Genomic DNA, 27,374 nt, shown 5'->3' with positions numbered 1-27,374 from the left:
GGACGTTTTTAGACTGCGTCGGAATAACCATTCAGATATTCATACATAATCATCTACGTATCGACGCAACCACATTCGCAATTCTTTGGGTTAATTGCATGCTTGTGCGTATTTCAAGTGCTATTTTAACTAATTGAATGTCAAAAACATCACGTGCATAGAAAAGCAGTACTTGTTAAATGATAAATTTATTTCAAGAGTTTAACGTAGATATCAAATTTACAAACGGATGCATTTTATTTCCTATGTAAAAGGTTACTACGGGGGTTTTCACAGATCTTAAGTCCGTGCTATGTTGCCGTTAATAGAAACATTATGGTACTTTAAAAGGGGTGTTAAACAGCTCTCTGTGTGAACATATGCTAGCAAGTTAAGTCAAGTAACGTCAAGTTTTTTATATTTCATCTGACATGGGGTCGCATACGGAAAACAGTATAACCAGTATACAGATATTTAACGATGTAAATCATCAAAATAACATCGCATTTTATGCGCAATTCAAACTATTGCGTTCTCGTTCTGAAAAAGAGCATTCTTAACCGATATTTCACACAGAGCTGTCTATTTGTCAAATTCATCATATTATATTTTGGTAGTCATCAGCAACTGTTCCACTCAGAAATAAAAAATGGCCTTAACATTATCTCAAAATAAATCTTAATTTGAGACCTTGGCAAATTTTAGCGTTGATTTTCATTTAAAACATTTAAAAACAACAAATAAAGTGGTTGTGGGGTTAAATATTTTTTTCATTAAACTAGAAATTCATCTGCTTTCGGCATTGTTCACAGCAGGATTTTAGAAAAGTTAATTCATGTGTTTTTTTGTAAAACATGTATCCTAATGCCTTTATATTAATAGCTTTACTGATCACTTAATCATGTGGCGATTTCAGTAATTCAACAGTGTTTCCTTTTTTAATTACAGTTCTTTAATTAATAAACAACCACTGTTTTATACTCTTATACATTCATTTATATTTCCGTGGATAAACTTGAACTGTTTTCGTGCAATTCAGGTATTAAAATTTGAAATAAGTATAAAACCTTTTAATTCTCAGATTCTTGATCGAGAAAAATTTAAATAAAAATAAATCTGATCCACAAGAACTTATAATCCTTAATTTTCAAAGTATTATATCAACTGATTGATCTGCTTGCTCCAGATGTGTCAAATTTGTTGACAGAAGAAGTTCTAAAAGGCCGATTGAAAGAGCATATTATATTTTTCATTTCAAAATCATTGCAATATACTGATCCGAACGAAATGAAGACATCTAAACGCTTTCTAAAAATGTGATGAAATACATTTAAATGCATATATGAATAACTGACTGCATTTCAAACTAAGGAACCTTGAATTAAGATTTTTTTACAATTTCACTTAAAGATCATAAACAATATGCACAACAACATCTACAAGGACGACACTGATGGCGACAATAACTGGAAGGATATGAGAATACCTGAGCTTTTTCTTCGAAAACAGAGCTAATTAACGATTTTAACAGACCTGTCACAACAAAACATCACGTTAGGATCATCACCATGTTGAACGTAACAACAGTGATATATATATATACATATATATATCAAGTCTTACAATGCTACTTGAAGGTTTTTTGGTTTCCTGGACAATTGTCCATGCCAGTACTGACATAAGTGTGCTGCCTGTCAGCGTTTCTAAGATTTCAGCTGGTCTAATAATGATTTTTAAGGTTTCAGTAATATTCTTACCATTGCGTATAAACGTAAAGTTTATGGACTGTAGAAAAATGAAATATATTTACATAATATGGTTGTTACATATTGTTTTTGCGAAAAAAAACTACAATCGCTTAACCTATTGAATTTGTTAAAATTTTGAATTTCTTATTGGTATATAAGGGCAGAATTGTCTGATTATTGATATTTTGATGAAAGTTTGTTTAACAGTTTGATCAGTGCTAGAGCTTCTTTGAAATATTGCATCTTCTTGTATTATGTGAAGAGTACATTTCAAACTTTTATTAGATGAACTGTTGAAATGCTGTTGGATTTGAATAGTGCCAATAAAGTTCGTTAAATATTTTATGTGAAAAAAATGCTATGTGCATGAAAAAATAAATTGTCAGCAGCAATTAAAACACAAACCGGTTTTCATTATAGGACATCCCTACATGAGTTTTATTTATACTAAGATTTTTTATGTTGATGAAGCCAGTTATTTTATAGAGGAGAAGAATCTACTAATTTGATCACAGAAACCAATAGCATCCAAACGGTTTAAATGCAGTCTGTTGATATATAAATGAGCAGAAATAACTCTCCTAATTCCTGAAACCGGGATCGAAAGTGAGATTTAAAGGCGGTTAATGTCTATACAAAAGAAAGTTCCAGAAACCTGAATGGCCAAGCAGATTACAAAACAAGTTTAACTTATACGTACAATCTGCACACCGAAGCCGGCCAAGCGTATTAACTGCAGTCTTTTCGTATCTAATTGTGTACTTTTCTTGAAGCTGAACCTGGTCGAGGGGATTTACTCCAACCTGTTTCTATTTAATAAGGCATACATTCATTGTACAATACCCTGAAACCGATACCGGTAAAGCTTACGTCTCATGAGATCAACTTGGGAAAATTGTAGTCATGACCATTTAATAACCTTTCAATAATGTAACGTTTTTTTGAGGTTTCTTCATAATTTACCACGGTCAATTAATTAAAAGTTAAATTTAAACATCATTCTGTTGTATTGGTGACGTAGTCGGTTGGCATTAAATAGACTTGTGATAGACTTGTGAGTGTTAAAAAAACCTGTCATAAAGGTATTTTACACATATTTTAAATTATATTATTCAAAGAATGGACAATTATACTTGAATATTTATATTAACAATGTAATGAATCGCGGTCGAGGAATAACTACACAAACATCAAATATTCATCAATTGGTCCTGACAAAATTAACATATATTCGCTTTGAAAATTTAAACTCGGATAAAGGCTTTTATTTAAAAGACATGTTGTAAACAGGCTCTAGTACATATTTTGTTTAATTTGTCATTGGCAGGTGCCTTGTAAGATGACAAACGGGTCGTTAATAACAAATTTCGATAATTGTTGAATTGAAAAATATCTTGAGTATAATTAATGTATATCATTATGCACAGAAACACATTAAACTCGCTGATATGAATTGATAACACACCCGCTAGGGCTCGCGTTAATTAGTTTAAGAAAAAAAAAGATATATTAATTCTGTACTGATTGATGCATGTGTAATAGCCTTCATACACCAACAGCGCATTTTTTGCACATTTCGCACATCGCAGCGATTTTTCCTTTCCCCGGACGTAATCTTTTTGAAAGCATTTTTTCACTTTACGCGGCGATTGAAGCGTAATGCCCATCGCGTTCTGCAACCGAGTTCAACCGCGTCGAGCCACCCCGATACGCGGCAATACTTAGTGTCAATTAACGGTAATTAAGGTAATTAAGGTAGCTGTCAATGTTCTGAAAGTTATGCATTGCACCTGTGAAAGCATTAAGACGCTACTGTCACCTTGTTCGAAAAGTCGCGGAAAGTCGCATCGCCTATTCGCCGCGTGCATATCTTGGGAAGTCGTAGGCTGAAGTAGACATGAATGCTACTGCGGAATATATCGCCGCGATTTCTCGTGATAACGAAGTCTGTCCCGCAGTTGCGCGGGGTCCTGCGGTTTGACGGTAGTGTACATGTGCAGCATGAGTTTTCTATACTTTATATCGGAATTATTTTTAAGTACACACTATTCGGAGAAAGAACTCCTATCTGTAAACCTGACAGAAATGTCTTACAGCCACATGAGTATAAAGAAAATCGTCTGAGATTTTCAAAGTAAGCACGCAATTAGCCAAGTTACAATCACTTTAAATCATAAGTATTGTACAGAGCTTTAGCATTATAGAAGAGTTGCCCGGTTCATTGTACATCTAAATAGGCCAGTATGGTACCTGTACATATTAATTGGGAATGTATTTGAGCAATGCTTCTCTCGTATTGAAAAAACACAAATATTGTTTGAGTCCAGGAGCTTGTAAAAGCAATTTGGTTATGTGACTTTCGATTTTTTGCAATAACCTGTTGTCAAAGGGAAGCACGTAGATCTTTTTTTAAGAAAGTTTGGAATAATCAGACAAGCTCAAATTAAATAACGCTGAACAAGCGAACATCTTGGTTTTGTTTGTTAATAACTGTTATATTTACATTCGAAATTAAGATTCTATTGATGTATTTTTCGAACACTTCCATACTTCATACTTTGTGCTGTCACAAAGGTTGTTTAAGTTTCTAGGTGCGTTCTGTTTTGAAAACAAAATATAAATAGAGCATGATCAAACGTTCAATAATAATCACGAAGCCGTGCCTCTATAATCAAACGTATCATAAAGGCCTCCGTTTGCTTCAATTTAAGGATTGTGGTGCAGTAATACATATTTTATAATCAAGCAATGAACATTTGCGCATGCCTGGAAGGTTGATTGTTAAGGAAGGTGCCTTATAATGAATGTAATAACGTTTGTTGTGTACAATTTAGTAAACATTAATACAATCTTATTTGTATAAGACGGGGATCCTAAGAATCAAATAATTGCGAAATTGCATTCATTGTTTTAATAAAAAGGTGTCAAAAACACCTGCTTGTAACATCTGATAACAGCAAAGGTTTATTCAGTCATGATGTATGAAGTTTAATATTTTGGAAAATAAATTCATTTCAAATAAACATAAATTTAAATTTGCATGTTTCCTGTTAATTATTGCACTTGATCCATTATCATACTTTCAATGAATTGATAACAATTATCTCCGACGAGGTATTACCTTAAAGGATCTTATTTAAGCCCTGGCATAGCCAAATATACTAAAATACTAAAAACACAAGGACACACGAACAGATGATTAAAAATATATTGCTTATCAATTACATGGAAAGTGAGTTATTTCCCATGACATAGAAATATAACAAAGGAAAGCTAGATTTAATGTTGCTTTGTAAAGGCGATTTTCCATGATGATCATTATAAAACTTTTTGATTTTGCTGCGTGTGTTCCAATCTGTTGTTCTGTTTCAGGTGTAATGTTTGTGCTATGAAACTCTACTCACATTTTGGTCTTATCAATCTACATTTGACTTTGATTGCCCATGTCAAAATTGTTTTTGTAAACACATTAAAATAAGTGGTATATATTTGGTAAATATCTGCACTATTGATTTAATTGAGCACTTACGACAATCTGAGAGTTGAAAGATAAAAAGGTTTGAAAGACAAGAAAAAAGTAGCAGATATTAATTTTATCTGTCATCTTCTAACGTATAAATCAACAGCAATGACTCCCCTTTGATGAAAAAGAACAAATACAAAAGACTGATAATGATAAGAAAATAATTCTTATCATATAAAACTAAAAAGTAGGCTAAACTGTACAATAACCAATCACACATGCTTTTTGCTAACCAGGATTTCTAAAACACTTTGCACTTGTCAATTGTCTTTCAGTTTTATCAGTTCTGACGTCATACAGAAAATGTCACGTGACCATTGGTCGGTGTTGTTAACTCCTGCGTGGTACTACTAGCACTGAGCGGTATATAACTTTTACCAGTATTGTCATTGCATTTCGTGTTTTGTATCGCAGAAGATGTGTATGACGTGATTTGCGTTGAAGAAGACATGCTGCTTTTACGGTTATGATTTTTAGATGACGTTCCGATGCTAATGTAAGATCCTATGCAATTTCTCATGTATGTGTTTACCTCGTCGTTGAAAAAGCAGAAAATAAACGCCACAGTCGCCCCCTGAAAATATAATTACTGGAACTGAAATATATCTGTTGCAATGTTAATTTTTTGAAACACTGATACTGGTATTTGTTTATATTATCAATAACGTCGCATAAATAATTGAAGCAAAAATGCAACAGCGACATTGAAGATTTATGCGAACATTTATGTCGGCCTTTTTTGCATGCTATTTTCTTAATATGTGTTTACTGACATGTATTACTATAATATAACTACAAGTTACGCACAAATGTATAATAATTAACTGCCATGGAAAGTTTTGCCCAATAAAGACTAATTTGTTAATGGTTCGTGTACCTGTGTATTTTGAACGACCTTCTGCAGTATCTCGTACGTAAAAGAAAGCGTGGTTCCCGGCAGGGGTCTGTATATCACAAGGAACTGCTGGAGACCAAACAAAGGTACTAGCACAAACGTCGCTTTCAACGCTTTCCTGTTAGAAAAACGTATACATAAGTAAATAAGTATTGGTAACTGTATATGTTTGTTAAAATTAAATACAAATTTTCAGTACAATTATTGGATTTTGTGTACGTTGTATTTGCTGCATAATTTAAAATAATAATCTTATGCTTAAAACCATGTGTTAAATGAGCGCAACACATACATCTGTTAATTCAATACGTTTTTCTATAATTAGTAGTGAACACAATTATATAACATTTGTTTTTTGGCAAATTTGAGAATGTTCCCTTTCTGATGGTATTTGTTACACTTTTAGAACTTGATCTGATTATCGATATGCAGACACCAATGAAATGATAAGCATGTATGCTCGTTTTCCTAATGGAATACAGTATAATTTTAGGGATAATTCACCAATTATAACGACAGTCATGTACTAGGACAGGTAAGAAAATGTAAGCTTTTAAATGAATATCTAGTGATTCCATGCTTTGTCTTCTTCTTTTGTAGTTTCCATATTTATAAAACGACAAAGGAAGAGGCCATTAACTATTGCAAATAGATTGTAGGGTAAAGAGTCATTCGAAATTAAAACAAGAATATGTTTAAGTTTCTGATTAAAATGCATATGTATAAAATAGAAACACTGAAAATACCTGTAATTTTTCGGCTCATTTTGATGAGTTTGCAATTTAGAGCATAATATTTTCAATATATTTGCCAAGAAGAGGACATTTGCCTGAAACGATAAAGAATGAATAATCAGATAAACAATAAAACATTGAAGAACGCATATATCTTTTCAGTTGTTCTGTTATGACTACCGTTGTTTTGTGGATTTTCTCTGGGCATGTAACGTTATTATTAGGATGGCTGTTTAATCTTAGAAATATAATTACAAGAGAATCAGTGCCAAAATGCCAAAACTGCCACACATTAAGACTTTATATGTCTTACTTCTAAATAATTATACTTACCCCAATACATATAAGATTGGGTGTGTAGAGTAGCCATTCATATGGGCCTATGTTGTGTACCCAGCAACTGAAAAATAATAATAATAGTATAATGTTTGCTACATGACTACCGAGTTGCCTTTGGACCTACTGTTTTATCGACTAGAGGTACAAACACTAAACACACACACACACACACGCACACGCACACGCACACGTACACACACACGCACACACGCGCGCGCACAAAAATATTACACAGCTATCAATACCTATCTAGAATGCAAAAATTGGCTGGATTTAAATTATATATATTGAATATCAATTAAAACAATAGAATATTGAGTCTCGCCCCATATACAAAATATGTGAAACAACTGGTTCAACGAAAATATTTAATATTTAAATCCCAAAATGAACTATAAAACATCTGACGTTGAATATTCGAATGTTCTTAAGCCATTACCTGGAATTATATTCCTGTTTTGTAGCTCTGATAATAGAGTAGATCAGAGATGGAATCCAGGCACCAACTGAGAAAGAATGACATGTTCCATATTATAACGTAAATGAATTTTCTTTGAATGATTAATATCATATAGTTCTGCTTTAGTATGTTTTACAGATACTTGAAATACGTATTTTAAAACAGTTGCACTGTGTTGTTGTTTAATAACATTAGACATTGGCTAAGGAACATCAAAATGTCAACACAATGTCATATTGAACACCTGCAATATGTTGCCATTACTGAGCAATATGGACAACAAAAGCGCGAAAAAATATGCTCTATGTTTCCGCTTACCCCAACCAAACAAGTAGTACGGTAAAAGTGTCCTTGGCGGCGAGAAGGCGTGGACGATTAACCTATGGAGATAGAGACCCTCAGCAAACATCCAGAAGAAGTTTGCCGTGCTAACGTATCGTGTCAGTATGTACAGTAGCTTACAGCCCGCCTGAAATAGAGAAAACACTATGTGAATTACCGCCTGATGATACTTCACATGCAGCAACTCCAGCTTTTAAAAATTAACAAATGTTGATGTCGTCCATGTAAACGTGTTTGCTTGTTTATAATGTTACCCACAAACTGAAGATTATTTCAATTATTCTTACTCTTATTAATCCTCAACATATTTGTTTTGTCCGGAACAGAACACGGAAAGTACATGAAATAACTCTTTGAAATATGAACTACAGCTATATGGCCTATGCACTCCGGGGCACTGCGGTAATTGTTTAAATAAGAGTTAATTGATGTAATCCTTTGTTTACTCGGGTACTAATAAATTCTCAATTATCTTAGCAAACGATAAACAATAATACAATAGATTGCAAAAAGGCAAGGTGATGACCATTGCAGCTTTCACATAAAGAAGGTATATATAATATCTATCTATACTATTAAAATGATTATAATTTATTACTAGCCTTTATATATGGAACAGAAAATATCTTGACTGGCTTGTCATTTGTTATCATTCCTTGTCATTGAGCATGCATATGTTAACATGTTTACATTTCCGCACAAATTATGTTCGTTTTATCAAAGAACATAGAATATGAACTACTTTTTTTCTCGATAGTGATCAAATCGTTTGCTATCGTTCATGTTATATCGATGACATGCTTTTGAAGTTGATGGGTTTTGTTGTACTTCTAAACATTGATCGATTTGCAATTAGTAAATCTTTTAGACATTTTTGTTAAAATATATAAATTGGATCGAAATATTTTGCTCAGCCTATATTAAAATTTCACAAACACAGCGTCATAAACACATTTAAGCGGATGCCATACTCCTTAAACATGGTAAAAACCGACCAAATCATTTCTTTGCGAATAGATTTGAAATTCAATATTGCATTATACTATTTGTGTTTTTCAATGTGCTTAGTGTATATTTTTATGTTCAATTTTTAACCCTTTTAAAGGTAAGCAATTTAATATGGGGTCACGAGGCAAAGTAGTTTACGTGTACATTAGTTACCTTTCATTGTTTGACATTAATTGTTTATCGTTATGGTATGTATAAAAGCAAAATTGTTTCATTGTTTATTATCAAACATATACTATTTGTTTTAAAATTGACTAAGCTAGATAAAACGCTCACAGAATTTTGGTGCATAACGGTATTTGTCCGTTCGTTTTGAAGTCGGTCTAGGTAAACAGCGACGTCCCACGTGATCGTTACGACGGAAGCGAATATAAAGGACAGAAAGAGACAGAGATGTAGCTTGATTCTTTTCTGCACCCTCAGCTGTCTACAAGAAAGTAGATAAAACATGATTGTCGAATAACAGTATTGTCATTTATGTCGTGCTGTGCGTTTTCCATATCAAGTATAAATATTAAAGAATCAAAAAACTCAAGGGCAACATAATAAATAACTCTTGGTGATTTGGTGTACAAGTAAATAAATAAGACAGATGCTTAGATTGATAGAATTATTAGAGAAAATAAAACATTTTCGTCTTGGGAAAAGGATATTGACATAATTTGGAAGGCATTGTCTTATTGTTGTGTCATGACATATGTTTTTTATCACTTGCAGAAGCTCACTATGGACTATTTTCTTTCATTGTTGAGAAATGAAATACTGTTGTTTTCTACTGCGATAACTAAACAAAGAAGTAGCCGTGCTTTTATTTTAAAAGCAATCGATTACGACAGACATTCGTTCGTTTAAAATCACTAATTTACTACTTCATACGTTTGTTTATTGTTTTTAACTACCTTCAAAAAGTGCTACGCATTCTGTATATCTATATCAAATGTCATCATCCTAGTATTCAACTTATCATAAAAGTCAGGTTAAGCTGTCGTAAAATATCCACAGAGCCTACTTTGCCAATCTTAGCCACTACGTCAATTATATATGACTTAAGGGCGCGATAACCATAGCCTCTAACCATCTTATTGTTTTATATCTCTGTATTTCACTTGCCATAAATATCAGGTTTAGCTGTTGTATCGATATGTCTCAATTGCCTATTCTAACTTTCTCATTGAAGGTATTTATAAAAGATGACTGAACTTGGCGACCACCCATTTAATATAAGTATATTACAACAAAGCATGTTTCGTTCAATTGGCTGTTTAAACAGCACACAGTCAACTGAAATGGAAAATACGGACGTATCCTTGTACAATTCGTGTCGTCATTTTGTACGGTAGACATCATTGGAAGACGATTTGAACTTTTCATTTTAGACGCTGGTTTTTGAATGGCATTAACATTTTGTTTTGGCTGTTTCGTAAATTTATTGCATTGAATTCGATTGCCGTTGTTTATGTCTGGCTAATCTGCTACAGAATGAAAATGCAACATACTTATTAAACAGAAACGCGATGTTAAGATCCATGAAATTTGATTCTACACTCTCCAATCGTACATAAGTATTGCCCTGACAACTAGACATACAGTTATGAAAAGATGATATATTGGCGGCGCGAAAGAAAATGCCAAGGATTATTTGCTGATAGATTCGATTTGTACTTACGATGAGGAAATAAAGTAAAAAATCTACGCAACTCATTTACATATAAAATGATTGAGGCTGTGATCTTCCGGATACATAATCATCTGCCAATGACTAAATTATACAATGGAAACTACAGGGACACGCTTAGTGAAACGAAGTAAACAGCAAAATACATTTTAGGTAGCTTCTAGGAGATACTAATACTTTTTTCTTATAAAGAGGATTATAAATGAAATGCGAAACGATTTAAATTGGGTACAACGTCAGCTATATTAAAACATTTTATTCTAAGTGACAATTTGCGGAAGGACAATCAATATGTTAGCTTGCACTAGTTTCAAATGGACAATTTTACGAAACTTTAAAAGAACAAATCTGCAATGATAAACCCAATACTGCAGATTTGAGTCCAATGGCATAAATAAACTTAGTCTAGTTTAACATATACAACAAAGACCGCTTAGACAGTAACTCATATATACGTCAGAGTATAAGGCATTCACTGAAATTTAACAAACGAAAAATAACATAGAACAGAAATACAAGTACGAATGTTATGATGTTTAGAGTTTTCAGTATACTGTTTCATTAGGTTATGTTTAATACATATTTAATTTAAATTCATGCACTAATGGCAGTTAACTGCTGTCAAGTACTCCCCTGCATATGTTAACAGCATGTTTAAGCAAGAATGATAACATAAAAGAAGATGAATGCCGGTATATGAAACAAAAATTTGAAAATATGACACGCTCGCGCCATATACACCCTAGTCTGCTTTCAATGATAACATACCTTATGCCAAGAAAGATGATGCACGCTGGTATGAGGAAAAGAAGGCTGAGGATGTTGCAAGCTAGCGCCACATAAACCACCGTATGGTAGTCCTATAACAAGAAATTTTATTATATGTAAGTATTAATACAACCTGTATAACGATAGCAACTGTTCGAGAACGAAAGTAAATATCATCAGGTTTGTTTATACAAGCTATCAGTTTAAATCACAATCTAGATCTGCACAGAGTTTAATCTAGCTTAGCAATACCACCTGATTTTGGCCGGGTGGACAAAACATCTGAAACATTTTGGGGTACGCAGGTTGCTTTGTAATGGTATAAATTAATGCAATACCTGTTTCGGTACACAGGTGGTGTAATTTGTCCATTCCGAGCCTGTAACCGGGTTCACCCACCATGTACCATTTTCTGTACAGTCTTTGTACGCGTATGCTGAATATAAACCTTATATTAATGTGTTGTCATAAACAGCTTTAGTTGGCTAAGACTATAATGAAAATAGTAACATTGCTTGATGTACAGAAATCACAGCTACTATTGTTATAAAAGCAGCACTCAAAATCCTTACACAAAAAAATAAACATTCATTCAAACATACGCACAAATTGTCATGAAATGTATTCCTAAGTATAAAACATATTATGCTTAATTCAACTAGTCGACTCATCCAATCTGGCCCATGATGCTCTGTGCATGAATTTATATATATTTGAGAAACTTGTTATTTGTAATAAGTCTTGTTGATGCAACGACGATTAGCGGCATAGAAAGTGTGTCAGTGATGCGTGGTTAAGTGGTTTCTGCGAGTATGATGGAAACGTAATTAATGTGCTGTCGACCCATTGATCGCGCACGTCGTTCGACGATAAATACACACAAGCCCTGACATTATATACAACTTGAGAAGCACCTGCGACTTGTTGTATGTTAAGTGTCTAGTGTTGTTACTACCTCCAGGACTTCAATATATATAATCTCGAAAGGGTTTGTATTTTATGGCAGGAGTCAACTAGACAAAGCCCCGGTTGTGTACAGTTAGTTGAAGTGATTGTTGTGATAAAGTTGTGTATAATATTGGTGTTGTTGTCACCATGGCACGTTGGTATCATAACGGCTATATTTTAAAATTTTACTGGAAACAACATGTGTCACTAATTTGTTCTAAAACTACATGCATAAACTTTATACATCCGATATTGACTTATTTGTTGACACAAGATAAAATTTAAAGCTGTTAATGGCGAGTTTGCAGTCGTTGTCAAGTTTATGATCGTCTTGTTTCCATGAGGTCCTGAAGGCAAATGTATGCTGAGGTCCGCACAAAAACGAAAGTGTTCCATTTATTTAAACAAAACAGTTGTATGCTGGTTTCAGGCAATCAGTCTTGACCGTGGTTTAAAGTCTAAAATGTAATAAGTAAGGGTCACATCAGTGAGTGCTATTTGCGCAATGGTTATTCTACATTGTTTCAAAGAGTTCTCATTATAAGAAAAACTATTTGTCAACATATCTATCGATGGCGTTTACATGCGAACACAAACAAAATGACAATTATCAGGGGATAGGATGAAGCTTCAGGCCTTATAAAGGCAATGTATTGTGCTTACTGTTTAACACTAATTGAATCTAATTGACAGTTTCTGCGTTCATTGACATTGAATGTATTAAACATTTGGTTCAGCTTTGCAAATCATCTTAAAAATGATGCCATTAGCGTCGAAATTGTTATTCATATATACGTACATGTATTGTTTCGCAATATTTAAAACATTCCAAATCAACGTCCGATGTATTTATAAAAGTTATGTGTTTGAATGGGTCTCATATTCGAGTCCGGCAGATGCGGAACATTGAAGTCGAGGTCATCGTATTCATTTTATATCACACATTTATAGAAAACGAATAATTGAAATAATGTTTCACTGTTTCAATAATGAATGTCCATGAAACTCATTGTCCTTGTTAGAATACCAAAGGATGGAGAAACAATATAAATTATGTTATCGAAAGCATGGAAAATGTATGATCTTGTCTCGTTAGAAGATATTACAACAACGGGTTGTCTCTATCAATATTTTCTCGTCGGCCAGTGCGTGTCGGAGAATGAAATTATATTTGGCTGAAATTGTTCTTATGAGCAATTGGTTTCTTTAGTGCCTTTGGCCATTTCAAATATTACACTAGAAGGATGTAAACGTACAAATTAACGGAAATAAACAATACATCACTTAGAAAATACACAAAAATAAACTTATTTAAGTCACATTATATAAATTTAAGAACAATATGAATATACTCAAATTTCTGTATGTTTTGGGTTATTATAATTTGTTGAACGGTATTTGTTCACATATTTCATTTAAAAATGAGCATGCAATATTTCGAAAGGATCTAAAACTTTATTTGTTTCATAACAACAACTAGAAATTATATTTGTATCTATTTTATTTGCATAACAACATCTTCATATTATATTCGCTCTTTCAATGCTAGTATATCTCTCATCGGTTTTTTCTTTGTAAAATATGATCATCATAAGATTAGGCAAGTGACATTATTTTCTATTTATCCTACAGCTGTTTGTGATCGTTTAGAATTAATTGACTCAAACTCGTTTATACAGAATTGAATTATTATTGAACATTAAAGTCAGTTTATTGCTGATTTTGTATCGTAAATCTTATATATAAATATTGCATCTTACTGAGAGCATTAGCGTTAACTGGGTTAACCTGGGAGTTGAATTACAGTATTTATTTTATCATATCGAACGGTTCATTTTTAATGGTAAGAGCTACTTATCTAGTATATTAATATAAGCGGAGATTGCTTTTCGAGACTTGCGAATCACGATCTCTCCCAAAACTTAGATGTAGTATTAACCTGATTGAACCGAATGTTTGTTAAAGAGTAAGAATAGGAACGCGTTTTATGACTATATCTTATTTTACAACGACACAGTCACGTGACGTATTGTGAAAATGTTACATATTACTTACTTAAAGTTTTAAGTTGTAATATGACTCATTGACGCAATCGATATAAAATCATATTTATTAACCGTTTGACTGATTGCCATCGACACATTTATGCAACGAATACTTTACAATCCACAGGTATATTGACTTTCCAGCCTATTTGCTTCTTAAAGTGCAATGTATACCTGTCTCCAGTAGATCTAGTAGAGCAAAGTTAAACAACATCCGCATTTACTAAGTAATCTTTCTCGTCTGGAAGCTTGGTGTTACTATGACTCTCTTCCTGAACAACTTGTTTCTATCAAAATATTTCACAACATTTTATGTTCGATAGCTGTAATAAAGTGACATGTTATTGAGATCATTGCGTAGTCAAAAACTCATACGATGTCATGTTTTGTTATTAATCAGCTGTGATACAAAATAAATATTCGTTGTACAATAAAAGTCACATAATATGTCACATAATATGTCGAAGTTATTGTTTATTGAATTACTTACATATAACTAATTATCTGAAAATAAAACAATTTCTGACAGTCTATGTTTGAGTATAAGCATAGACAAGTCACAAATAACGTATTGTTAAAAAAGATATCCTACGTTATGGCATACAAAATAGAATTTATAAATGGGAATAACTGATGGAAATAAAGACAATCGACCGGAAATTTGAACACATTTAAGGATCGTGAATGAACCTTTCTAACTGTTTGTATAAACATTCATTTCGGCTTGTGGGTAGTTTTACGTTGATTTTTGTGTCGCCTGACTAGGCAAGATATAGGGGTGACCTTTGTCGGCGGCGTCGGCGATGGCGGTGCACAAGAACTGTTACTCTTCATTCCATGTTTTCAGAGTAAATGCCCTTTGTTAATATTCGTGCTTTAAAGTTTTGTCCGGGGTATATCTTTTTAGAATACACGAGGTATCAACTTTAAACTTCATTTGAAGACCGATTTCAAGGAGGGCAAGTGCATTGCACAATAACAATAATTCTTGCTTTTTTACTTTTAGAGTAATTGCCCTTTGTTTATTTCATGCTTAAAGTTTTGTACGGGGCATTTCTTAAAGAATAAAAGACGTATCATCTTGAAACTTTATAACTAGATAGATCTCATTGCGAGCAAGTCCAGTGCACAAGAACCATAACTCTTGCTTCCATCCTTTTAGAGTTATTGCCCTTTGTTGGCGTCCGCGTCCTGTTTTCACTTGTTCGGGGCATATCTTGTAAACAATAAGTGATAATAACTTGAAATTTCATATGTAGATAGATCGCATTAAAGCAAGTGCAGTGCACAAGAACTGTTACTTTTGCTTCCATATTTTTAGAGTAATTGCCCTTGTTAATGTTTATACTTTAAGTTTTGTCAGGGGCATATCTTGTAGTATATAAGAGTTAGCAACTTGAAACTTCATATGTAGATATATCTCTTGAAGGGCAAGTGCAGTGCACAAAAAACAGTAACTCTTGCTCTCTTAGATTGAGAGAAATTACACTTTGTTTATCTATATGCTTAATGTTTTGTCCGGGGCATATTTTTAAGAACATAAGAGGTATCAACTTGAAACTTCATAGATACATAGTTCTCATTTAGGGCAAGTGCAGTGCATTAGAACCGAAGTAACTCTTGAATCTTTAAGATAAGAGTTATTGCCATTTATTAATGTTCAAGCTGAATGTTTATCAGGGGCATATATCGTTAACCATAGAATGTATCAACCTGAAACTTAATAGGTAGATAGATTTCATTGAGGGCAAGTGCAGTGCATAAGAACCGTAACTCTTGATTCCTTATTTTTAGAGTTATTGCCCTTTTGTTAATTTTCGTTTCTATTTTTTGTCTGGCGTAACGTTGTTACCTTCAGTTAAAATGCCATCAACACTTGTTGAAGTTGAATGGCAATATCATTGTCTATAAATGAATCAGATGCCAATCTAACAGCTATAATGTGGAAAGTAAATAATTCGTCAGGCGACACATCCGACTGGTGGAGTTCTAGATAATAAATGGTATTTAATACATGCCGCCTAATTAACTAATATCTACCTCACAAATATCAATTTCTGGTCAGTGATAAGACATATTGATACAATAAGCGCAATAACATATTGAATGCATTATGCAGCAATTAACGAGAAACACTGGCTAGCATTCATTATGCATGTTTCTGAAATTCCTGAATTAAATCACATTGCTTAGATTGATATTTGAAATTGTTTGTTTTTTGCAAGCAATCATGACAATAAAAAGCGGTTGTCCATGTCGTTGTCATAAATGATTTAAATCTCAAACAGGAAATTTTACTTAAATGATAATTGTTTGATTAAAAGGAAACAAAAACATTCTTAAAACTCCCCTAGTAAGTTTGTATACACTGAGAAACTATCTTGCAGTTAGATTTCAATAATACAATGAAAACTTCAGGATCAAGACTAGTCGTTGAACATTTAAATATAAACCCTTTGGCACAATACAATGGCACGAACGACAATGAAACAATAGGTATAAACACTACATACGAGTGTACATAAAATCACCACAAACAAACTACAAATGCATCAAAATAACCCCCTCGGAACAGTAAGTGAAACACGAGTTTATTGAAACACGTGTCTTCTGGGGGCGTTAACAAGTTTGTATTGCCATAACGTTGAAGAGAAAACAGGTATCAAACAAGACTAACATTTACTCCCACGGAACCCTGTTCCATAATTCCTGATAATGTGTGTGAATGGGAGTTTTTCTTGGTGCTTAAGTCAAAACATCAATTACAATTCTGATCAAGGTGAAAATGAAACAATAGTGTGAAGTTACATGACAACACTTGAATTAAAAACAGCAATCGTCTCCTAGCTGAACATTTTATTGTTTATTATACATGCATACTGAGTTGTTGATGTTATAAATGACACTTACGTAAAGTTCTGTATTTTGTTTTGCTACAGTATTGTTGAAACTGAAATATTTTCATACCATTTACGATTGTATAGTTATAAGTTGACGTCCATATAGAACAATCGATTTAACATAAGTTTCGTTTACATAAACAAGGAAATACGAAGACAAAATTGACAATAGTTGTAATGTAGATTTGCGTAAAAATAGTTCACGTAAATGTATATTCTGAAATCAATTTCTGGACAGATGTCTGAACAAGATTTTTTACATGCGTGGGTCAATGTTTTTAGTTAGTTCTCAATATATTGTTTTCTAATTAGGCGCTTTTCACATTTTCTGAAGCATTTAGCTAAATATTCGACTGGATTACTTGTATCTACTAGACTATAAAAGTTAAAGTTATTTAATAGGAAAGCTTATGCAGAATTGCCATTTCACTGAAAAAAAGTTCAAACACTAACTTAAATTTTGAACATATTTGTGCACTAAAAATAATTTTTTAATATTAGTCTTATTGAAAAAAAAGACATTTTAAGAAATTGGTGTTGCACTAAAAAAAGGTTGCTGTCTGAGAATTATTTTAATTATAAAAGTAGTTTACATTGAATGTACGCTGATATAAGTACATGCTGTTATTGATATCAGCTAGGTATGTGATAAGCGACAGATTGAACGCGCCTCATATCACACATAAATTTAATTATGTTTGCTTGAACTGACTTAACAGGTCTTATTCTTTTCAAAAATAAAATATATATTTATGAACCGACTACCAGTTTAGTATTTTCGAGATTTATTTAGATAAAGTAATTTGGCGATTAAAAACGAGAAAGCTCTCTTTTTTAATAGCGGTTACATGAAGATACGTTATCGCAGTTATTTAAGTGTGTTTCAAATACGTGACCTGAACAACCCATTTCAAGTTTGTTGATAATTTGCAATTCATGATACAAGGTTAAAATGACCGACGCGGTTATTTTAGCTGATATTCGATTCAAATTCCAGAGGATTAGGTAATTTTCTTAAAATACTGACAAATGCCCTGCTTGAACCCTTACAATTTTTACCGTTGCACGGCATACAAAATATCACATGTGTAGGCAGTGTATATTTTGCATCCAGTTTATAAATATACAGTTTAAATATCTTAAAATACGGACACTGTAGCCAGCGGTCAATGTGGCCCGCTCGATAATTGTCAGTGGTAATGTTTACTCGGTCAGCGCGAAAGATTGTTAAGCTGACTTTGACATTCATATAGAAAAAGAGTGTAAATTGTATTGAATTTGAAGAACTTTATTTTTTTAATCATGTTTCAACTTCGAGACTCGATTTGGTGAATAAGTGAATTAAATATGTCGAGGAACGATTCGACTCAAATTAAAGGTATGATGTTGAGAATGATTGACAAACGTTAGTAGACCCTTATGGAAGTGGACGTCAGTAAGAGTCTGCTTTTCCTTTAATTTATTCAAAATATTAATCAAGCGAACCCACTGATAGTTAAGTTATTGCGAAAGGAATTCTGAGAAGGTTTAATTATAACAGAACTACAGACAGTTATTATGACATTGGTCAAACGTCAATATATAGAACGCTTAATGAAATTTAAATGTTGTTATTGCGAATTCATAATTGAAATATACCTGAATAAAGTTTTTTACAATATAATAAATACGAAATCATTTTAAGGTAAAAATCTCAGCAATTAGTAGCCAAATACTAGTAGCATTAATTCCAAAAGTGTGATGCTACTTAACACATGTTTTACAACTAAATATTCAGCAAAAGAAATATACATCAAATAAAACTTACCAGATGTTGACCCATGCTCTATGTAGCTGGGGCAGGACAGCTGTACTCGAGTAGAGGACATGACGTCGTCAAAGCAACTATACCCGTCCCAGGTGCGCGGGCATAACCCGGAGGAGACATTACTCTGCGAGATGCTTAATTGTTTTTGACAGCATCTAATTGCTGCCTTGCAACAGTCCATCCAGCGCGTACAGTCGTCACGGTTAAGTGAGTTGCATATGACGTCACGATTTTTTGCGTCTTTAACGTCAGCTAAGACGGAAAAGTTATCAGCGTACTGTGTCCGGGCATTTTCTGCGGGAACAAGCATCCACGGTTTCTCAATCTGAGGAGTTAACTTATTTCCCGTGTGAAAAAGATATTTATAACACATGGAACAAGAGAAAACATTAAATATATTCACTGGTAGCTCAAAAAGCCTGTCTCTGCAGTTTCCTTCTGTATACTCCATTTCGATCACCTGAATCTTTCTCTATGTTTAATAATTAATTTAATGAGATCATCATGAGCCATATGCCCTTTCTGACAGGCCAGTCCCGGTTCACGAGACGACATAACACCAATTTGTATTTCAAAGAATAATCTTATTTGATGAACCCGTGTTTTGTTTTTATTTCAACTAGAGATGAAACGCGTTTAATGGTACATCTATTTGTTTAAACAATAACATGTTTGTTAACTTTGATTTGAATTTCTTCATTATCAATTAATATAATCAAAAGTTAAATAAATAGTCCGCAATACACCTACAGCTGTTTATTAGCTTATCAGAATATATCACATATACATTAAAGATAAAACGTCCGCAATCGGAGGCTGGTTATGAATGTGATACTAGTGTACAGTACGTTTAAGCGTAACACTTGTATTAAAACAGTGGTCGAGATAGAACTGATATTTGATGCCCCTCATTATGATAGCTATAAAACTGTCCACGATATAATTACTGGTCGCCACTAACAGTACATATACAACAAGTGTTATCTATGATCAGTCACGATCTGGTATAGCCGGTGTTATTTAAGCTACATTTGATATAATTTATTATCAATATTATATATTTGAGGTCTTTAATCTATTTTATCAGCGCTTTAATATATTATCCACATAATTTCATCCTGTACCTACATTACATACCCTTGCACGTATCACTGATTTCCAATGTTTGAAAAAAGAGATTTTCAGATTAAATAGGCAAATTCACTAGGGTGCGTAAATCACGCCCATATATTTAACTGTTTAATTGAGTGAGAAAGGTCATATGCATAAATCAACGATGTATAATCTCTTCGATCTCACAATAACTTGAGAAAAAATGTTTTCATTCGAATATACATTAGTGAGTCGTGGTTCACTTTTCATTCACTTTCACCAAACATTTTCGATTATCACTTAATTTGCCAAAAAGCGTGCAATCCGTCAATTCATCAATACTTACTATATCCAATGAACGTCCCGATATCCCTTAAAGTATTGTAACCTCTTCACATTATGTTATTCCATCCCATCAGGCTTGAAGAACACATTCAATGTTACGCTATTCGCTTGGAAACAAACGACACTCTTGCTGGTCTAAAGATGCTTCCAAGCTTTCATGAGAAACGATTAAATATTTTGCCAATATATTTCGCCGTCTGAAATCGTCATTGACTGGCCTGTTTGATAGCAAGATGCAGCAGACTGTCTCTCTGAATAACATCGGGTTCTTAAAGATAACTATTGGAGCATGTCTTGGCCTTTCCGCTTTCATTGAAAATAAATTGTTTTAATTGCTTATATATATTGGAAAAAAGGTTAAACGAAAACTAAAATTTAATTGATATTTCATAAAGCCCTTAAGCGAATTTGTTTAAGTGTAACAGCTAAAGTTTCAATAAAAAGCATGCTACTGTGGACTTGAAGTATAAATGTGTGTGTCAGAGTAAGATAACACAACCAGACGCTTGTAGGTCTTTCGTATCAAGTTTCCAAAATGTAAAAATGCAATACGTTCATTAATACCCGTACTTAACGCATGGTTAATATAAAACGGATCAAAACCAATGTCTGTGAAATTTATCACATCTCATTTATTATACCTATATTCTTAACTTCCCCAAATACTTGATTTCGTGAACTGAAAATCGGCCATAATTAGCCGATCATCGGAAAAATTTGGACAAGCCGTTTCGACGAACGATCGAGCACGAAGTCTAAGTATGAAGATCGTAACAATGCTTTGACAAAAGAACAAAATGCATAAACAAATTAACTGCTGTACTGCAGAAATAATTACCACCCCCTTTTAGGCTTTTAGGCTATATGTGACTGAATAAAATGTCCGCATTATTTCTGGATTTGTGATCGTTTTATTAAGACCATGGCGTCTCTAATTATTTCTGTCATGATGCGATAACATGCTCTAATAGGGAGACGAAAATACTCAAATTAAACATGAACTTTATAATTTCGTTTGATGCCGCGCGGAATTTTATTGCTTGGACTTTGCGTATACTAATTAAACTTCTATATACTAGGGTGTCCCAAAACATTAAATATTTAAATCTCTATAATGTTCTGAACTATGTGCCTTGTGGATGATATGTAGAAAAATGATATCGTACTAGTTATGTTATAAGAGGAAGGTAGCTTTTATGAAAATGTCGCTCAACGTAAATCCGACCAATTCATCATTAATAATTTATTATTCTGAATGCCTAAGCATCGTAGGGATCCATGATGGTCTAATTATCGACGTATTTGAGTTCAACGTGAATATTATTAAACACAGTTCAATTATAACACTATGCCCTCCTAAAGATCAGGAATCGTGATGCGACTGTCCTTGTCAAGAAGTTCTTTGATTTAACATAATCGATTGCAACAAAAAAATGAAATGTGTGTAAAACGAGTATGTATTGTCAAAATATTTTTGAAAAAAATGAACCGGGTTTCGTTAATTGACGCTGTCATAAAGATGCCTTCTACGTATTAAATGACCTAGTTCGTTCCGTTTTATGACTAAAGAATTGAGAGATGTTTTCACTTATTTCTTACACCCATCGCAATACAGCAATTTGGTAAATCGTCTAAAAGCGACATCGGCATGAAAAACGAAGAACCTTTTTGTCCCTATATTAAGGACATAATTTACCTGACCACGAGCTCGTTTCAATTTCTTTTCTATAAAATGTATGAAATTGAAAAAAAAAATTCAAGCGGTTCCTCGCGAGCTGACAGTTAACAGTGACCAACCACTGACAACACTTATGACGGTTGGTGTTAAAATGAACTACAAACTAGAACCGTTTCGCTATCATTTACTGTTAAAAGATCAGGCAAATTAGAAACAAAAACAAAGCAATTTCAATAGTTTTATTTAAATCTGAATTGCAAAGTGTATCCATGTTTTACTACGAAAAAAATACATCATTTATAGCCTCACTTACCATTAATATTTAAAATATAGATGTAAATATACAAGATAGCTGAATGTTCTATATCTAGACAAAAATAGATGGTATTTACGTCTCAAATTAATGTTAAAAAGTCATGTAGTTCTTTTTCATCTCGCCGTTGAGATAAGATATTGAATATACATCAGAAATATATAGAGGATATTTGTTTATTTCAGTGTAAGATCGTATTTTATTTCACGAGTGTCATAGAAACACATGTTTTCACGAGTGGCAAAGCCACGAGAGAAAATGTAGTTTGTTTATGATCACGAGTGAAATTAAATACGATCTTACACTGAAATAAACAGATATCCTCTATATATTTCTGATCTGTTTGTTTTATGCTTATATTCGGAGTTTTATTTGTTTTTTTTATTTATTTCTGAATTACCCCTTTTCTTGAAAAGGATGGGCTTTACGCCGCTACCCGTGGGGTGCCCCTCATTCATAATTATAGCTGTCAACTTTTCTACATTCGGTTTGCTGAGAAATAGTTCTCTGCTATTCGTTCTTATAGCTTAATATTCGCTCGTTTTTTTATTGCAAAGCTTTATGAACAGTAATGAATGAAGTATTATTAGTGCACATATGTTCCAAAAAATAATGAAAACAGTTTTAATTTTAGATGGGCATGAATACATAACCAAATTACTACGCCGCTATTTAAAGAATGAAAATTTGGAAGGTCAAGTGTGTTAGCAAAACAAATGTAGATACTCATTGGATTTTAACCATTCTTCTTAATGTTTTATAGTAAGTTAATATTCAGTCATCATACTGTCAGAGACCAGTTTTTTCGCTTTAAAATGTTTGTTTTTCAGATAAAGAGTAAATGCCACGCTAGTTTGTTGACACATTTTGAGGTGTGGGTGGGGTAAAAAATATCAGATCAATCTGTAAATTGTTGTGTGAATTATCCAGTAAGCTCATTTTACGTACTACAACGGTTAACAGTTCAAAATACATTTGAACGATGATATAAAATTTTATTTATGTTCGAACAGTTGTTTTTGTCTGTAATTTGTTTGGTATGAAAGCAAATGTTCGAACATTCAGCTTCAAAGATCAGTAAAATGTTCGATAAACGGGATAACCGGTAATAAACGGTAAGTTGTTAATTTCCAATTATATATCTATTTAAATTTATAAAATACTTCTTTATTTTTTAACATTTTTGACATAATTTACTGAAGTCCAGTGTTCTGTTTTGATCAAGGCAAGTACATGTAACAACAAAGGAATTTAAAAGTAGTTCTGAAAGTTGATATCTTCACTCCTTATTTTGCAGTGAAAATATTAAACTGATATTTTCACTGTTGTTATTTCACTGTTAAAGCCCCATATTTCATCGTAAAGCATGAAAGAATTACTTATTATAACCTTGCTACTAATTCGATGATTTATATCTTTTTTCGGCGTGAGAGCATATATATAAGCATTATCAGATGAAATGAAGACGTGTGAACATAACGATGGACAATTTTGCCTGCAGCTCTTAATAAACAACAACTATTTTAAACTGTGAACTTACATTATCCTAAAAGATAAAAAAAAAAAACTCTTTAAGTATTGAGATGAGATAGTCATGACGTTCGACGAAATTAACAAAACATCCTTAACATTCCAGTACAAAGAAATGAGAACAAAACGATAGCGTTTTTTTTTTAGAAACTGTGATGTAGTTATGTCCGACATACAAAAGTACTTGACATATTATTAAATGACAATCCACCATACCAGAGTACACAGATGAATAAATCAAATTTTGAAGGAATTAAAGAGAATACTACTGGAAGATGTTTTGAAGATGAGTTACAATTTGAAATATTTAGAGATAGGAATCGAAATATGACAACGTTTTAACGTAGCTTGAGTGTTTGCAGAAATGTAAAAAAAACCGTTAAGAATGTCTCTTCAAGCATACAAGACACTACTTCTTGCACAGGTGAATATAATCTACCGATGGACATACTAATTATTCACCGTTTAAACTAAATTTGTGCGCGTTCTCTGAAAGATAAAGCTATCCAAGCGTAGTTCTAAACATAACTGTATTGGGTCAATAAAACGTTATAAATCTAAACCCTTGATACTAATGAAGGTAAACAGATTCTAACCAAGAATGAGTTGCTGTATTAGTTTTAACTTGGAATTGCTAGAGATGGGACTCAAAGAATGACAGTGTTTGAACAAAGCTTGAGTATTTGCAAACACATAAAAAATAATTCAGAATGTCTTTAAAAACATAGTTGTCTTGAATGACATGACATGATAGAAACTCTTGAGACTACTTTAAGTTAAAGGTGAAAGTACTCTATCGATAATAACAACCATAATGATAATGCTCCATTAAAACGTTATTTAAATGCGTTTGCAAAAAAGATACAATTCCTCTCAGAAAGTCGTTTCAAACATAAATGTATTAAATCAATGAATCTGTACAATGAATATTAAGCTCTTGATACTAGTTTAAGCAAGAGGTGAAGGGACTTAATGACATAAAGATTATATATTATTGCTTCATTTGCATATTAGCTTTAATCACTGTCATTGCACAACCCCATAGTATGACTCGAACTTCATATGGCTTGATATCGTATTTGCCAATATGAAACGATGAATTGGACCGCCGAAAACTGGGAAATTTCAAAACAGAGAATTGTATTGATATAATTATGAAAGACCCTTTTTGTTGCAGTGTGGATCAGTATTAATTTACTTAAACACAGCAAAATAAAAGATAGGCCCTGTACGTAGATAATATATAAAGTACTTGAACTTTCAAAAAACAAAAACAAAACCCTATAACAATCTTTAATTCAGGTACGTGTATTTATGCCACTGTACTTTTACGGTCAATATTTAGAACACTTTTCCTGCGAAGTGTCGGTTTTCATTAATAAATTACGATGAAAACCTATGCATATTATTTCAAATCAGCGTGCGTTACTCATTTGTGTTCTAATGAACATTTAAACAGCATAATATATTTATCTAGTATGACATAAAGGAATTGCAAAGCAGAGAATATTTACGCAATGCCTTGCACAGATAAATCTACATAGGCTCATAAAGCCAAACATGCGGTAACAATGATTACTTTTTGCGTGTATAATCTTTTCGATAACACATGTTGCGCCTATCCGATAAGTATTATTCTAGACAAAATGGTAATTCGAAACCAGTATTTAATCTTTGTAAAAACTCTCTGTAACTTCGTTTGTTTCTTTGACGTCAAGAAGATAAACAACATGTTAAATTAGTGTATTCATTTATTTGTGGATCAATGAAAAATGAGCCTCTTTAATTTTCGCCTGTTTACATTCCATATAACGTTTTGACGTTCGCTATATTTTGTAGAATAAAAAAACTTACAAAAATTGGATCTTTCAAGTTGACAAAACATGAATAGTCTATACACGTAAAACTATGAACGTTCAGGCGTGGTATTGTCAACCGGCCTACATACCTGCCTAGTTAAAAATAGCAATGTAGAGCCATAGTTTTTCTCATTTTACAGTTATATAAATTTTATGTGGATAATCATGTTACACACTCACTAAAATTGATATTGTTTTCTTTAACATCTGCGATCAAAGTGGGTTTTGAATATGATATGAAATCGCCTTTTACCTTTCAATTCGCATGAATATCGAGTGTTTGTTAGATTATTTTTGGAAGTAAGTTAATTGATACTATGCTATAATTGCAAAAGGGCTTTCGTACCTAAAGGAAGAGTGTGCACCGTCCGTTTTCTTACGCGTCAATGTTGGAAGAGCAAAGGTAATTGTAAGTGTCGAAACTAATAAAACAAAATAAAGTTTAGTTTTCTTTTAAGATTATCATTCCGCAAAAGTTATATTTAAATGTGATTTGTTATGTAATAAATGTATTTGCTTTTTCGTAACAATATATATATTAACATCGGGTAAAGTTTTTAACAGCGACTTAATTCTTCATTTGCAAACTATCCAAATGTTTATGTTGATGACTTGATAATAATAGGCTTTGATACATTGCTATATTGCCAATGATTGTATGTGAACCCTTGATGTCATGCGCGTGATAAATAAAATGTAGCGTTCATTTAGTTATATGATATTTGTCAGTGTTGGTTAAAAATAGCTAGTGACATTCTGAGAAATTGTCTGCAGAAAACAATGCAAGAAGAGACCTTCAGCCATGGGCTGGGCACTTTCAACGGGTGTTTGACTTAAGCCACTTTCAGAAAATCTGGTTACCATTTAACAGACTGAAATTGACGAGTTCAAATGTGAGATATACTGTCAAGATTGAGTACAAATCTAATTATCTTATTTTGTGTGGTTTGCAGTTTATGTTTTCAGACTATGTAAGACCATGTTACCATATGGAACAAGCATAATCATAATGGCATTAAATTGGGGACGTAACAAGTAGTTTCTTTGTATGTTAAGTCAGATAATCCTGTTAACTGTACAACAACTTTAACCTGTAAATGACCTTCTTATGAAAGTCTTGCATTATTCAATTGCGATTGACCACGGTTTGCAACACGACAAGGTCGATTGTAGTAGTTTAAGTGTGCCATCAAAAAAGGATATTTTTTAAATGATTTTAAAAATATATTTCAGCCAAAAATTGTACAAGCCTTTTTGAATTGATTTAGTTGTTTTATTTGTCCTTTCTATAGTATGAGTTAACTAATAATATTGACAAAGACGTCAATCAATGTTTCCTCTCTCTGATTTTGTCAATGTATTTATATATTGATCATACTTGCCCAC

The 27,374-nt window shown here is 32.8% G+C and overlaps 1 protein-coding gene across 1 annotated transcript; it reads right to left on the bottom strand.

Moving 5' to 3' along the window:
- Positions 1-4,772: 4,772 nt before the first annotated feature.
- Positions 4,773-19,763, bottom strand: LOC128235863 (calcitonin gene-related peptide type 1 receptor-like). The gene is made up of 10 exons (XM_052950656.1): positions 19,172-19,763; positions 11,810-11,907; positions 11,472-11,563; positions 9,305-9,455; positions 7,997-8,147; positions 7,658-7,724; positions 7,213-7,279; positions 6,892-6,974; positions 6,128-6,263; positions 4,773-5,824 (listed from the first exon to the last, which is right to left on the bottom strand). The coding sequence occupies exons 1-10, from the start codon at positions 19,620-19,622 to the stop codon at positions 5,543-5,545; spliced, it is 1,578 nt and encodes a 525-aa protein (XP_052806616.1). The 5' UTR covers positions 19,623-19,763; the 3' UTR covers positions 4,773-5,542.
- Between the last annotated feature and the right edge of the window lie 7,611 nt (positions 19,764-27,374).

Source organism: Mya arenaria, chromosome 1, assembly GCF_026914265.1.
Source record: "Mya arenaria isolate MELC-2E11 chromosome 1, ASM2691426v1".
NCBI lineage: Eukaryota > Metazoa > Mollusca > Bivalvia > Myida > Myidae > Mya > Mya arenaria.
The sequence above is the reverse complement of the archived record's forward strand: the minus strand, read 5'-3'. Positions and strand labels throughout refer to the sequence as shown.

Coding starts and splice junctions, on each gene's coding strand:
- LOC128235863 (XM_052950656.1), bottom strand. CDS start 19,622: ATGGAGTATACAGAAGGAAACTGCAGAGACAGGCTTTTTGAGCTACCA. Junction 7,280..7,657: donor AAACAGGAATATAATTCCAG/GTAATGGCTTAA, acceptor ATTATTTTTCAG/TTGCTGGGTACACAACATAG. Junction 6,975..7,212: donor CCAATCTTATATGTATTGGG/GTAAGTATAATT, acceptor TTATCGTTTCAG/GCAAATGTCCTCTTCTTGGC.